This window comes from Alosa alosa, chromosome 15 (genome assembly GCF_017589495.1).
Source record: "Alosa alosa isolate M-15738 ecotype Scorff River chromosome 15, AALO_Geno_1.1, whole genome shotgun sequence".
NCBI classification, from domain to species: Eukaryota; Metazoa; Chordata; class Actinopteri; order Clupeiformes; family Clupeidae; genus Alosa; species Alosa alosa.
The window spans coordinates 24,825,034-24,840,862 of NC_063203.1; the positions used below are offsets into that span (position 1 = coordinate 24,825,034).

The following is a 15,829-nucleotide window of genomic DNA, read 5'->3' on the forward strand; positions in this document are numbered from 1 at the left end:
TAAGTGGCCACCACTAGCAACCATCCCATAATCGATGTACAGTACACCCAGCAGTATGTGACATCTCAATGATTTGGGTATTCAGTTACACTTAAACAGAGACAATAACAATGTCAGATGAATACTTTAGTACGTGATTACAACTAGATTAAATATCACCTCATGTCTGCATTTGCACAGCCATAATGTGACAACATTAGCCAAATCCATACCAGTCACGCATTGTAAGTTGGACAAACAGCTCCTACTTTATTTGAAGTATTGTTATTATAGAGTACTATCTTAAATGATATATTTTACATCTAAGTACACATCAATACATGTTAACCTTAAGAACATTTCCTCCTGATAAACACTAAGTCATTAATAAATGAGGACACTCCGTCTAAAGTGGGACCAACAAGGGATTCCTTCTTGTCACATGACCTTCCATTCAGAGTAAGGATGAATAACACTGTAAACTTTGGGCTCCAGACATCTACGATCACATCTTATCAAGAGTCAGTTCCCCTCCTGGAAATGGAGACAGGGGAAAATGCTGTTTACAGTAAACCATGAAGAAATCGATGTAGTATAAATTCACAGAATGAGCCTCCTACATGCAGCCCTTGTTTGGCCCTCACGAAAGCCACAGTTTGGAAACATTGTGTCTGTTGTGAACAGATTGGCCTACTACTGTACGTAATTTCTAAGCGATGCCTTAAGATCTAAAAACCTTTATGTGTCAAGGTGTTTCTTACAGTACAGTATACTTTCTCTCAGACAAATGTTTTAAGGTTGGTCAGGAACCTTAGCTAAGCACCTCAACACCTGGACACGACATGATCCACGACCCTGATCAGGAATGGCTCTGACATAACAAGTCTGCACTGCAGTCAGCCTCTGTATTGCCCCTACGCGATAACCCCAGTCCTGCCCCTCTCTCTCTCCGCTTACTACACAGATTGATGAGACCACAGTGGCTCACTGATGGATTGCTGCTGCATCTTTCTGATGGACATTTGGCCTCACAAATCTCTCCTACAGGGGCCTGCGGTAGCATCCCTACCACAACGCTGATCTGCAAGAGACTGATGCTGTCCTTGGCGTCTCTGACCTTTGTGTTGCTCTGCTTCCTGGACTGAGGTGTAGAGTATGGAGGGTGTGTGTGTGTGTGTGTGTGTCTGTGTGTGTGTGTGTGTGTGTGTGTGTGTGTGTTTGTGTTTGTGTGTGTGTGTGTCTGTGTGTGTGTGTGTCTGTGTGTGTGTGTGTGTGAGAGAGAGTGTGTGTGAGGGAGAGAGTATGTGTGTGTGTGTGTGTGGGGGTCTGTTCAAACTAGAACCCACAGTAAGACAGCAGGTGTGCACGTTATTAAAACATGTGTCTGAAGCACCATGTGATTTACATGCAAAGTGAAAGCTCATTAGCTTGTCAAGAGTCTGAATTTGAATATGACTTCACAAGGATGCTGTCGAAATAGGATTCCTATATCCTAAAGTAACACGTGTACACACAGTATAATTATGACCGCCGCGCAGCGCAGAGTTTTTTTTTTCTTTTTCGCATGTCCAAATTTCCGTCAAGGATTCCTGGGACACTGAAAGACCGGGGTACACGAAACTTGGTGGGCATGTAACCCCACATGGATAGCATGGAACCATCATTTTTCGTTTTGATCTGTAGCCCCCCTGCTGGACTGGACCCCCCGAAAGGAGGGTAGGGCAGACACAGTTTTCTGTGAATATCTTGAGAACCGTAGGGCCTAGGATGACCATTTTTTTCTGTATGTTTGCCTCCAGGGGTCATGTTAACCCATTCCATGAGCACACATGTGCATAAACAGATACACACACGCACACACATACATTCACAGTAATCATACGTATGACACATACTCACACAGTAGACATATATACGCATGCATGCACATGCACAAACACACATACGCAGGCAAACACACAAGCATGCACACACACACACACACACACACACACACACACACACACACATAAACATAAACGTGTACACGCACACATGCACACAATTCAAGAATTTCTCAGAATTATGAACAAGGGCGTTGTATAAAATTAATTTTACATGTGAAATCTATGAACTAATCATGTTTTGGTACTTGTTGTCTAGCAGATACCAGTGAGAATTGAGTGTGGATAATGCAATTTAGTGAGACAGTTAGAATCATATAGGCCTTTCAGCGTGATTTATTTTTGTGGAAAAAATGTGCTGGACTGGGCGGCGGTCCTATTATCTAGTTTGTATAATGAACCGGTCAACTAAAAAAAAGTGTTTGGATGTGAAATAAGGAAAGACTAAAGCCATAACAAACATAATACTAAAGGGGGCTATGTTTCACATAGGGGCTGTGTTTTTTTCTCTCTACCTTTATTCCTGGTGAAGGTTTTCATCCCTGGAAGTAGTATAGGGCTTTGGGCAGTCTGTGTCATGCTGTTCCCTCTAGTGGTGTTGAGTTGTAAGTGCAGCTTGAAAGGGAGATGATGCTGCCATAAAGCTTTGCCTTGTGGGTCTGCATTAGTCATTCAGTGAGGATGCTTGGCGCAGACTGCAGCACAAACAGACCCGTGCGCCAACGCCCTGGCCCAGGATAAGGCAGTGTTTTCATGGTGTAGTATATCTTTAGTATGTGAAAGATTAAATATTTCATATTTCTTTCCCCCAAATTATTTGGGCCTTTAAAGGTAGATTGTTACATGGCATATCAATATCAGCCTGGTCATTCTGATTATGCTTTGAATATACAATCCAGTGCACAGTATGTCTTTATAAAAGAAGTCTTCTTATTACACACAAGCATAAATACACAGAGACGGAGAGGGGGAGGGGGAGAGAGAGAGAGAGAGACAGACAGACAGACAGAGAGACAGATAGAGAGATATACCATCTGGTCTGGCTCACAGTTGACACATTACAATCAGGAGTGAAATGCAACGTCCCTGTGTGTGATATGTGATTTGATATATGATATATATGAAGGCAGATGGGTGTGTATTTCTGTTTTGATATGGTAATCCCTGATCCTACCTTAACCCTACCCCTTCATCTCCCTCCAACATGAGCAACTGCAATTATGCTGATAGGAAATGGCATGTTGTCTTATCTGCTGCATTTTCCTGACCTCAGTAGTTCCGTTTTTCAGGGGGCAACTCAGCCAAAGAGGGCAAATGGGCAGTTACTCAGGGAATGTACCGCTGGTCTTGTGCATGTCCTTGTTTCAAAGGATGTCTGAAGCATGTGTGGGGATCTATGATTGAGTGAAGATCATTTTCCAAGGACCTTCTAACCTGCTATAGCAAATTCCATGGGAACAGTGAAAGAACAGGAACTGTGTGTCCATTTTGCAATAGGCCTGCACAATGCACATGTAGCCTATATTCTGCACGCATCTGAATTGGTAGATATTTTATGTCTCCTAGCATGAGTATTTGCATTTCCCCCTCTGCTTCCCTTCACTTAGCTTACAGTGCAGCCTGTCATCAAGCTGCTAAAACAAGTAGGTCATTTACAACAAGCATATGGTAGCTATAGAGTGCTGGTGGACCGAAAAATAAGAAGATGAGAAAAAAAACGACACCAGAAATTTGATCTACCATTGGCCGAAACCACGGAGGCTACGCATTACTCAAAGCTTAAAAAATAGATTAGTGTGACCTCGTGAGGGTGGGGCTGCTGATTACTTGAAAGGACCTGGTGGTTGACCGAGTGTAAACCGACAGCGAGGACTGTATGCCTGCAGTACAACATGTCAGCAACGCTTCTGACGAGAAGTCTTCAGCCGCTCAGATGTTCCGAAAAAAAAAATCCCACCCTACGTCACAGCTGCCAGCCCGTCGCGGTTGGAAATGAACTCTACAACGTGGAGGCTGGTGGCCTACGCTCAAAACAGCCAGAGGAGGCAAAAGACGTGGTAAAACAACTCCCAATGTAGATATTTAGATGTGTATCTTAGTCGTGAAAATACACTGACTTTGTCTTGGTAGAAGGGAATAAGCTATTGCGCAACCTCGGCATCAGTGTCGTGAACGCACATTTGAGGGGTCTCACGTAGACTACACACTGACTCTAAAAAGAATAAACGTGCTGTTTCTAATATAACCACCATCAATGTCGATAGGCTATTGGTTATCAGTGAAATCATTGTTCAATCGTACGATTGATGGTGCAGTACAGGCCACTGGCGTGTGCCTTTACTCAAAGCGCAATGTTAGACACCTGAAGCAGATGCTCAAGGTTCTCCTAGTGACGACAGGTTAGCGAATCAGAAGGCCACCGGCATTTAATTTACCGGCATCCTCGACAGTAGGTTAAATACCCTCTCCATTTTTTAACGCTGTGTATTTTGCCTCAACCCTCGCCACCTGTACTCAAATACTGACACCCCCATCCCCGTGCACGGTAATACCCACCCACCTATAGCCTACCGCCTAAAGACACACACACACACTCGGAGAGAGAAAAACACCACGTTTTCTAATGACAACTCGAACGGATAAGGAAAAATATTTCGTCATTCACATCATCCGATTTCTGTTTACTTACCCAAGACAAGCACCAGTCCTACATAGCCTAAGTTGACAGCTGATGTCCAGCATTTGTTTCGCGATTGCGAGTTACAAGGCATTTTCCGACGAGAATGGTGGCACCGTGTGCGAAATGGATGCTATGTAGAAACAGTCGGCTTTTCCTGATCGTATTCTTATAAAAATCTTAAAATATGTGTTATTTTCAATGCTGTGATATAGCAGGCAGTGTCTAGCCGTAGAAAGAGTTGATTTTATGGCTATGGGAACTCCCTTAGTCGGGCGGGGAGGAGCGCTCTCCATTTCTCTTCATTGGTTTTTGTCCCTCCCCACTTGCCCTCATAGACCTATTTTATAATATTATTGTTGAAGAACACACAGAGCCGTGTAGAGGAGAGACCCACAGCACAACACAACACAACACAACACAACTAGCCTGGGTTTCCCTAACAGTAGCCTACAAACTAATAATAATGTGGAAGTTGCAATACAGACATGTTCACACAACATTTCTGACAGATAGGCTTAAAAAACAAAGACATGACACTCAATAACAAACAAAAAGAAACCTAGACATATTTTCATTGCTGTCTTATTTGAATTAATTTTATGTAGACTAGAAAATAAGTATGGTAAATGAGACATTTAGAGTAGCCTAATGTATTTCTCTACAGAAAACAAAAATATTGAATTATATCATTTAAATGTTAAAATGTTTGGTATCACAGTAGCCTACTTTATGCCACTCTATAAAAGGTAAAAATTAACCCCTTAAGAAATCCATCACAGGATTTGTATGTGAATATGTGCTTGCAAGTGTGTGTGGGTATACATCACTGTTTGTGCATCTACCTCTCTTCATGCATTGTTTTTGTGCAAGTCAAATGCAAGTTGTGTCTCAATGCAGAAAAGATGGTGTAAAGTGCAGGTCAATAGGATTGCAAAAAAAAAAAAAAAGAGGTAGCCGTTGATGATAAACCAAAAACACATTTGTCAGCAAGCATGCAGCAAGATCCCAATTCCCTTCCCAGTGTTCACCAGGAACCTCCAGGAAGGAGGAGAGAGAAGTACCAGGGGAAGAAAAGGTGAAGGGAGAGGTGTGCAGAGGGTTTGCTGCACTTAGGTGGTGTGTGTGTGTGTGGGGGGGGGCAACTGAGGAGGGGGGGGTCAGATGGAGATTGGATGATCAGATTAGGATGAAAAGATTTAGGATTATAACGAGCAACGGAGAATTCAGATGGATCGGGGCCTGGATTAGGCCTACTGTATTGCGCTGTTGATGTGAACAACAGGGATTGCCAGATCGCAGGGGATGGCACAACTACCAAGGGAGCCAAGAGTGTGTCTGTCAGTGTGTGTGTGTGTGTGTGTGTGTGAGAGAGAGAGAGAGAGGGGAGGGGAGTGTAGGATTACAGCCATTAAGTGAGCGTTGAACTAATTTTGTTTGTTGTAGAGAACCCTTTCAAACAATTCAGAACTGCTCTGTTCTGCAGGCTCATTATACCATAACTCATACTGAACTGAGAGTGAATTAATCAATATGACAAATGAGTGTGAATGAGAATGATGAGACGGGTAGTGGATTGTGTTACATGCACATGTAATTAGTTTCCCTCCCATTAGGTTGTTTGCTAGTGAAGTTGGTCTGTCTGGCAGTGGCCCCTTGATGAGGCTGCTTTATTCTATCTGTGTGGAACAGGGACAACACTTTTAGGTGAACATTGGGGGCTTCATTGTCTTCTATCATTTTTACAATAGTGTGGGACAGTTTTTTGTATTCATATGTATTTTGTCCATTGTCATTAAAACATTTCAGTCAATCATTAATATTAGACACATATTGGAGGCAGATTTGAATGAATGGGCAACACACACTGCATTATGGGATGAAGTAACCTACTTCCAGGCCTGCTAGTCGCCACACAAGCACTGCAACCCCTTGCACACTACGATATTACAGGGGTATGTTAGACTGAGCTAGGATTTTTCATGAAATAATAGAACATAATAAACAAACAATAACAAAATAACAAACAATGAAAAAAAGTCTTCACCAGAATTTCCACATGTTTTATGTCATTTTTTGTACATGGAACATCGCATTACATGTGTCCATACACATGTGTGCATTTATTCATGTGTACAATCACCGTTTTGCACAAGGAAAACAAATTACTGTATATACACTACCAGTCAAACGTTTGGAGTCACTTAGACATTTCCATTAGACTTCAAAGGGTTCTCCAATGTGTTTTCAGTTAGCCTTTTAAAATAATATGAGATTAGTAAACAAAATGTGCCTTTGAAACATTGGATGAATGGTTGATGATAATGGCCAATGTAGATATTGCATTAAAGTTCAGCCATTTTTTTCTACAACAGTCAAGAACCCTTTTGCAATTATGTAAGCACATAATGTAATCTGAGAACTGCTGCCCTGATTAAAAAACAATGCAAATGATCTCAGCTGGTATTCTGTCTATAATGGAGTGGAATGGACATTTCTAAGTGACTCCAAACTTTTGACTAGTAGTGTACATGATAATAATGCTGATAAAATGTGTTCATGAAGTCTTATCACTGTTTGTTCAGATGAGAACAAGCCATGGTGCACAAGGTGGGACTTTCAATACAGCAGTTTAGGGACCAGAGCAGTCCTGGGTAATTCAGGGACTGGTTACATTCGTTACATTCATTCATAAATAGCATCATCTGTTTTGGGTAGTGAGGAGGCCCAAGACGAAGCAGCGATCTCCTCAGCATTGGTCTCCTCAGCATTGGGCTCCTCAGAAGTGTTCTCAGCAGATGAGGCTGCTGTCTCCTCAGTCCTCCATTCTTCGGGCAGGTCACTTCTCTTGCGGGGTAACTCACCCGGATGCAGTGTGTTGTCCCGATTAAAGCGCTAGACACACAGATGTGTAGAGAGAAAGACAGAGAGAGGGGGACAGGGAGAGAGATGTACAACTGTGTGGGCAAACATTCACTAGGCAGGAACCATAAAGCAAAGCTGAGGATAAAATAAAGGATTGGCACAAGGACGCAGTCATTGTGACCACTGCAGTGCTAGCTTTCATAAGCTTGTTGTATCAGCAATTCGCTTGTGTTAAAGTGGTTTTGTTATCAAATTTGCTTTGTTCGCATTGGCGCATTGTTCAAAAAGGTTGTTCTTCTGTTTCTTAATTAGTCATGGGTGTGTTTTGGGCGTAACATCCTTTCAACCAATGAGAGCGGCATCTGTCATTCCCTTTAACAGCAAGCAGCACGACTTCAAACAGCACATCGGTATTTAGCCAGTCAGTGGCACATTTGAAGGAATCTGTTTGCATGCAAGACCATGTATAGAACACAGGGATTCCACTAAACCTTGCTTTACTGAAACCTGTTTGTGACTACATGCATTCTGCCCTCGCCTATTATTTGAACTCAAAGGCAATGTGAAACTATCATCGCCGTGGTCTCATAGGCAAAACAGTTCTACACAGTTAGAAAAACCTAGCCTGAAAAAAGCAACCCTTACCCCAAATACCCACTGAATAAAAATCCTAAGGCTATTTATCCTACAGAGAAGTTGTTTGGGACTGCTTGCTAAGGGCTACTTACATCTTGTAACAGTGCGTCTTCAGCTGTGATTTACATGAGGCTTTCGCAATAGACCAGGGTTTCTCGGTCAGTGGCATAATGATTTGTAGAGGGTGTAAGATAGCGATTTTTGGATCATGCACCAGACCACACCTTCTGCCACACCCCTGGGCGCAAGGTTTAATAAAAGTAAGCGCATAGCGTAAAATTCGCCATTGACTGAGTGTAAGATAAGAAGCTTTGCACCAAAATAGAGTCCTATGTCTGTTGATTACAGACAGTGGCAGTTAATAAGTTGTGACATTGGAATCACCCTTGATGAAGTTAAAAAACATTTTTCACGTGTTAATATTAGTACATCTCAGGGTCCAGATTGAATTACATGTAAAGTCCTGCTAGTGTGAACTGACTTGCTTATCCTTTCCTTTCTAAAGGTTGTTTCGGTGCCCATTAGATACAGGATCAATCCCTGCCCAGTGGAAACACTCTCTGGTCGTTCCAGTGCCCAAACAAAACAGACCTTAAGAGCCGAATGATTCCATGAAGAAATAGTGTGAACTTTATGATGGTAGTGATTTACTGTGTTTCGTAGTGTTTTCTGAAACATGGCCAAAAAGTTTGGATTTGCTGAAAGAAAGATATTTAGCACAGTATCTATTAAAACTCACAAATCCAGACACAAAATAAATCAGAACTAGAGACTTCCGTGTTCCTCACACCTGTAGATTTCACAGGCGGATCATCATGAACTTGGGGAGTGGAGTCACAGACTGAACTAATACATGCCACACACACACACGGACAAACACACACACACACACACACACACACACACACACACACACACACACACACACGCACATTGACTGTACAGACACAAACACATGTTTATACACACACACACACACATGGACAAACAAACACACACACACTGGCAGTGCACAATGTGTAGTTTGTAAAGACACACACAGATATTTACACACCACACACGGATGGTTGTCCCACATACACCGACAGCCACATATACTTGCCCCACTAAAACAAATCCATTAGCGTAAATTATTAAACATCATTTCAACATCCGTTTGCACACACATCAAGTGTTATACAAAGGAGTTAGGAACAACAGCTTGGCCCCGGGTGTGGCCCAGGGACTAGCGCCGCCTTAAGTCACTGATCCTGTGGTTGGCATATTCTTTCAGCTACGCACACAAAATTTTGTAGGTGTGTGTATCTCCCCAAGATGAACAACTTTCTTATGTACAATGCATTAGCCACACCCAACATGAAGTGAGGTATTTTGTGCACACTAATACATGATGAATTGTGATGCCAAAAGAAGTGCTTCCCATGGGTGAAAACTAGTGCTGTCAGTTAAACGCGTTATTAACGGTGTTAACGCAGACCCATTTTAATGGCGTCAATTTTTTTATCGCGAGATTAACATTCTTTTTGGCCTAGCAAACTTTGTATTTTTTTTCACATGCTGTTGCAACAACTAGTAACGTTAGAATAACTACAATACCACACCAGATCAAGCTAGACCGGAAACAAAACAAAAGGCACGCCTTTGTTTGGGCTTGTGAGCCGGCCAAAGAGTAGTAGGCTAACGCATTATTAATCGCGTTTCTTTTTTTTTATTAAGAAAAGTCATGCCGTGACAAAATTACATGACACAATGTCATAACAGAAACTATGTACACATAGCCAGAGTCTTTCGAGTTATGTACACATCTTTAGACATATAATACTGAAAATGATAATAAATATACATTTACAGTATTTATAGTATACTCTCTATACTGGCAATGCTTCTGTAGTGGCCTAGCTATTGTTATATTGAAGGGGCAGCTGGAGTGAACCATGGATGTATAATAGTCTTTTTTGCTGCAGTAAATCTAGCGAAAAAGTCTAAAATCTAGGGAAGAGTCACCATTAAACAGATATAAGTTGGCAAGTTTTGGAACTGGGAATCCTAGGACCTGTCCTTTTTGCATTGGAACCATTAGCTCAATTTATTAGATTAGACCCTGTCATATCACCCATTGAGTTACAGAGTACCCAACACAAGATCTCTTGCTATGCAGATGATGTGATACTCTATTTTACTAATCTCAACATCATTGCCACAGATTTTGGACATTGGATGCTTTGTTGTGGACTTTATTTTGGACTTTCTCGCTCTCTTACACACAGACATACTGTGGTATAAAATTATCACTATGGTTTGTAGACATCATGATAAGAGAACGAGTTTGAAACTGTAAAGCATGTATTTATATAACCTCAACCATATTCAAGTAATACACTGAAGTCATTCCTAACGAACACACTTTTATAACATTTTAAATAACAAGTTTAACTAATACTATTAACATACTGAAGCTATTCTACCCAGGGGCGCAGCTACCCATTTTTTAGGGGTATGCAACAACAATATTGCCCCCCCAAAAAAAATAAATAAATAAATAAACCCAAATAAAAAAACCCGCAAACAACTAAATCAAAACAAAAGGCCAATAATTTACACTATTACTGTGCATTAGTGTCTATTGAATATGTTTTTAAAGAAATGCTGCCAATTTGATGTTTAACTTGATGTTATACTTGATAAGTATTGATAAATGGTGCATTGCCACTTTAAGAGAGTCTAAACGGTTCTCATAATGTCCTTTTGCCAGCTATTGCTCACAATGGATAAGGCTGATAGGCACTCTTGCCTTGTTTGTTTGCACCACATTGACAACACAATATTAAGTTATTACAAGGAGCCTTCATTGTAAGGATATGGAAACATGTAATGAGTTGCTGCTAGCATGATATTCTGTTTGCAGTTGGCCATTAAAAGTGCCGTATGAGCATGGTAGCCACCTAGCTATCTGAATGGAATAGGCTATGTTTCAATCGGCATTATGCTTAACAAACGCTAGTTAGTCTGTTAACATTCATATTTGCAAGCCTCCAAGTACAGACGTCATCACTTTAAATCCTACCTGTTGCCTTTCACCGTCCACTTATTTAACTGCTGTTGCATCCCTTGACATGCCATCTCCTTTTCCCTCTTTCTTTTTCTATTTTTAGTCGTCAAGAGCTTTTTTTTGCTGTATCCATCTTTTTCCATAGACAGCAACTCACTACTCGTAGGCCTATCTGCTCGCCCAGCGCTCATGGCACCCCCACTCCCTCTTCTATGTCAAAATTCTATGATGGAATCTTATGAGATAGGGCGCCTACTCTAGCCTGTTAGTCCTCTAAAATGTTATAGAACATTGAGAAAATGTTGAAAGGATTTAGAAACGGACAGCAGTAGCTACATATAGAAAATACCAAATATATTATTTTATTTTTTTTACCATCGCTTTGGCGCCCCCATGGAGCTGCGCCCCTATGCGCCGCATATAGCGCATACCCACTTTTTGCGCCACTGATTCTACCAGAATTCCCCCTATGTGCGCTCTGTATTCCTACTTCCTGCTTGGCCTTGCAGCTGCGGAGATGATGACGTCATCGGATGCGGGCTCTACTCAAAAACAGCTAGTACTCGTACGAGTGAACGATATGTAACCCATGAACAATGTGTGACCTATGTTCACTGTATAAACCTCTGAACTTGTGTTACGGTGAAAAGTTCGTACCCTTGGCAGCAATAGTGCTGACTTGAAAGGATAAGACCGAACAACGGTCCTTTCACAACGCCACCTGTGGGTTCGAAGTTGCAAAATGTTGTGTCAGCATCTAAGAAGGGGTATAAATGTTGGTGTTAAACAATTGTTCGAGAGTGCGATCATGCAATCCACTCAGGCTTTGCTCTATGTAGTCATTAAAGGAATTTTGCACAGAACTCTGCCAGACCTTCGCACCTTCTTTTTGACTTCAGCACTTAAAATGGCATATTTTTGTTACGTTGTAGACAAGATACTTGGACTTAATTTCTGACCCGAGTCTGAATATCTTATACGACAATGCACATGCACACATGGAAGGTGAATAAAACACTAGGGCCTTTCTAGATCCTTTCAATACAGAATCATTTCTTGGAATATACCAGAATACTTCCCATGAATCCAACACATCTGCATCCAACAAGAGTTCCATTCATCTCATACATTTATCTCATAATGTCTGAGTTCCATTCATCTCATTCATTGGTGGGATTATAGAAGTAGTCAAATGTAGACAACTAGATCACACAATTTGAACTGTACTCTATTAGAGTAGCTCTTACTATAAATATGGTCATACTGGTTTTGTCAAGATTTATTATTTGTTATTTAATTCTTTTTTCGGGAATGATTCCCAGGACACCTTAAATCCTGGCACACATGCCATTTTGCCTGCTTGTAGCCTCACTAGGTTGATAAGGAATAGTGTTTTTCTAAAACGGATAGTTCCGGTCCTTGATTGTGATTGGCTGAATCACGTTCGATGCCGTTGTAAAATCCAGCATAAACATACACCTTGACCACATTTCGTTCTATATTACTGCGCTACCACAACTTGATACAAAAGTTACAGTTGCTGATTCTACAACAGCTAAGGGGGGTTTTAGGCACTCCGCTAGCACGTTGTGCCTAACAACACCCATTAGCTGTTGTAGAATCAGTGTAACCTACGGCCTCTCGGCGCTTATTGCTTAATTCGGGGACGATTCCCAGGACACCTGAAATCTTGGCACACATGCAATTTTTCCTGCTTGTAGCCTCACTAAGTTGATAAGGAATAGTGTCTTTATATAGCTCTCAGTCCACCAAATGCTTAACCTCTATTGCATGTTGTTGCCATATGGCAACAATTAATTTATCTTAGTGTTTCTAATTGGCACAAAACCTATATTTTACTATTCATATGTGAAAAAGGGGATTTTAGTTTTGGTATAAAAAAATAATTGTTAGGTCACATGATGAGGATATATTGTTAGTACTTACTATTTCTACAGAGAGGTACCTGTGTGACCAACACTACCTGTCCGCTACCTGTGGATGGTCAAAATTCAGAATTTATGCATAATTTCTTTGAAAAACACTATCTGGACTATGCAAACATGAACGATGTATCATTAAAACAAGTTTATATATAATGGGTTTTTTGTAAATTGGCAAAATATAATTGTTGCCATATGGCAACAGTATGCAAATACGGACCTTTTTTTGTCCATTCAAATGAATGGTATCATAGGATTACAATAGGATTGCATTGCACTAGGATACTCTGGGAATATATACAACTTTTGACAATATTTTGAAGTAAAAAAAACATTATTTACACTTTTATTTGTAATTTCAGACATTTTGGAGTCTTTTAGGATATTGTAAATGTTAACAATTTGCTAATTATCTATGGAATGAGGTTCAGACAGTATAGTGACTGGAGCGGTAAAGATGTATTTTGTGTTATTGTTCACTACACAGTCAACTAGACATGCTGGTTTCACCATTTTTGTTTGGGATTTTGGGAAAGATAAAAGCACATTGTTGGCTCTTCCACCAAAAAACTGTCAGGATTAGCTATAATCCAGCAATGAGGAGAAAAACATTGATATGTGTAGCAGATAGAGGCTGCAGTCACCCATCCTGTCTCTTTAGCTACAGCTTTAACCCCTCAGAGGCCCAAAGTTCAAGGGCAAATGGGGTGATACTTCTCTCCTCTCACTATAAATGGTGTAAGAAGTGGGCTGGCTTGCTGTGGAGCCATCCAAGGCATGCCCAGTGTGAGCCTGTAGTATGACCCACACCGGAGACCCCTATGTTAGGTTGACCCTTGTGTGTGTGACCCCAAATATGGATGAGGCATGGCTTTACAGGGTAGGGAAAGGCTGTCAGGGGGATATGTGAAGGATACCTATGTCTCTCTGTGTGCATGGCATGGATTGGCACACTTTCTGAGGGGCAGGGCTCTGTGACTATGTGGTCTCACTACAGTTGAATATGTCCTCTGACGGCAATATGACCCTATGAATTTGGAAAATGAAAGTGATCTAAATTAAATAAAGTCATCTAAATGATATTATTTAATATAAACATTGGTTTTGATCAAAACAATTACTTTATGTCCCTACAGGAAGGCTATTTATTTTCCAAGGCGGACTACACTATGACAATATTACCATGACATTATCACTTTATTGCCCAAAATACAGTTGAATTTGTATTATGTTAGGTTTATAATTTATGCAAGCTTAATTTAGTTCATTTCTAAAAGATTTGTAATGAAATAAGTTTTTAAAGAAAAATTGGATTTGACAGCATTTTCCACGATTGCACATTGTTGCCATATGGCAACAAATTACCAACTACCCCTTTAAAAAACAATTTTTTTTAACTTTTTAAAAAAAAAATCTTTATTTGATCCATTTTAAGTAAGAAAAGTACTTTAAATCATTTTTTCAAAGTATAGGTGATAATTCATGCAATAGAGGGTTAAGAGTGATTAACTGCTGCTGGATGCATTTAAAGGGGTTTGTCAAGGTTGTTCAGTTTTATTAATCTGGTTTGTGCTTTTATTTTCAGGATCCCATGTACCACTGTTTACATGAGATGATGGTGCCATAGGAACCCCACTGCTTTCCTACTCTGCTGAAATGGACTCCTATTTCTAACAGGTTTGCCAAAACTAAGGACACTTTTGATTAACTGGGGTAACTTACTGTATATGAAAATATGCTACTGTAGTCCTGTAAATGTTACCTCTGTCAAAAATCACATACCGATGGTGAGTGAATGCTCTTCACACATAGTATACGTTAATCAATTAATGTTGCTTCAAAACCTGCTAAATACCATTCTCTTACTGGTTTGAAATATCGATTCGTAGGCAAAAACCCCAAGGTGCCTGATAAAAAAATGTTCCTTTAAAAGAAAAGTAGTCAGATGGATTTTGAGGGTTTTGGATTTTTTGGATATTCAGTATATGCATACAGTATATATTAAATCAAATACATAAATAAAAAATATAAATATATATCAAATTAAATGAATTTTCAATAAAAAAAAATCTCTCTGCATTGTGTTCCTCTTTTGAACGTGTGTGACTCTTTAGTGTAATGCCAGTCAAACACTGGGTGGCACAGTAGAGTCAGAAATTATGGTTTACATTAACATTTAATAATATGCCATAGTGGTGTTAGCACTTTCGCCCCCCTTGCAGGATAAAATGAGTTGCAGGAGCACTAAGGTGCTTAGAAATGACTGTAAAAAACAACAAAATAAATAACACAATAACAGCATTACATCATGTATGGTAAAAAAATACCAACATTTAGTCTTAATGGCAAAACTAGTCAAATTTGGTTAAAACGTAACCATGTTTCAATTCCTTTGGGTGGTTTAATTTTTGACCATGCATAAGATGTTCAAGGTTTGTTTGGTTTTTATATGGACACCGTGGTGTTCCTGGACAACATGGCACCATGCACTTGCCTAAATGAATCAGGAATATTGGCAGTAACAGCCACAGTTTGTGTAGTACAGTCTTTTTGCAGCCAGAACATGCATAGTTGTAGTCTACCAAGAACCAATCAGATTTGGTTAAATCTCCAAAATGTGTTAGTTGCTTGTTGTGATTTCACTTGATGAGTGGATGCTGTTAATGTTTGCGGTTGTTGTTTTAACAGTCATTGATTCAAAATAACATGCATAATAAGGCATGATTGATTCAGATACTGGAGACAAAGGTACTGACCATGGAGACATAGATGCTGTCAGAACTCTGAGCAGGCTGTG

At 40.3% G+C, this 15,829-nt stretch overlaps 1 protein-coding gene across 2 annotated transcripts in view; it reads right to left on the reverse strand.

The window, feature by feature from the left end:
* Positions 1-4,804, reverse strand: part of scn2b (sodium channel, voltage-gated, type II, beta) — a 21,342-nt gene extending 16,538 nt beyond the window's left edge. For both annotated transcript variants that reach the window (XR_007195808.1, XM_048264107.1), the window contains exon 1: positions 4,552-4,804. Coding sequence is in view for 1 of the 2 variants with exons in the window: in XM_048264107.1 (XP_048120064.1) it covers positions 4,552-4,633 (82 nt within the window). In the remaining variant the exon portion in view is untranslated. The remainder of the gene's footprint in view (positions 1-4,551) is intronic.
* Between the last annotated feature and the right edge of the window lie 11,025 nt (positions 4,805-15,829).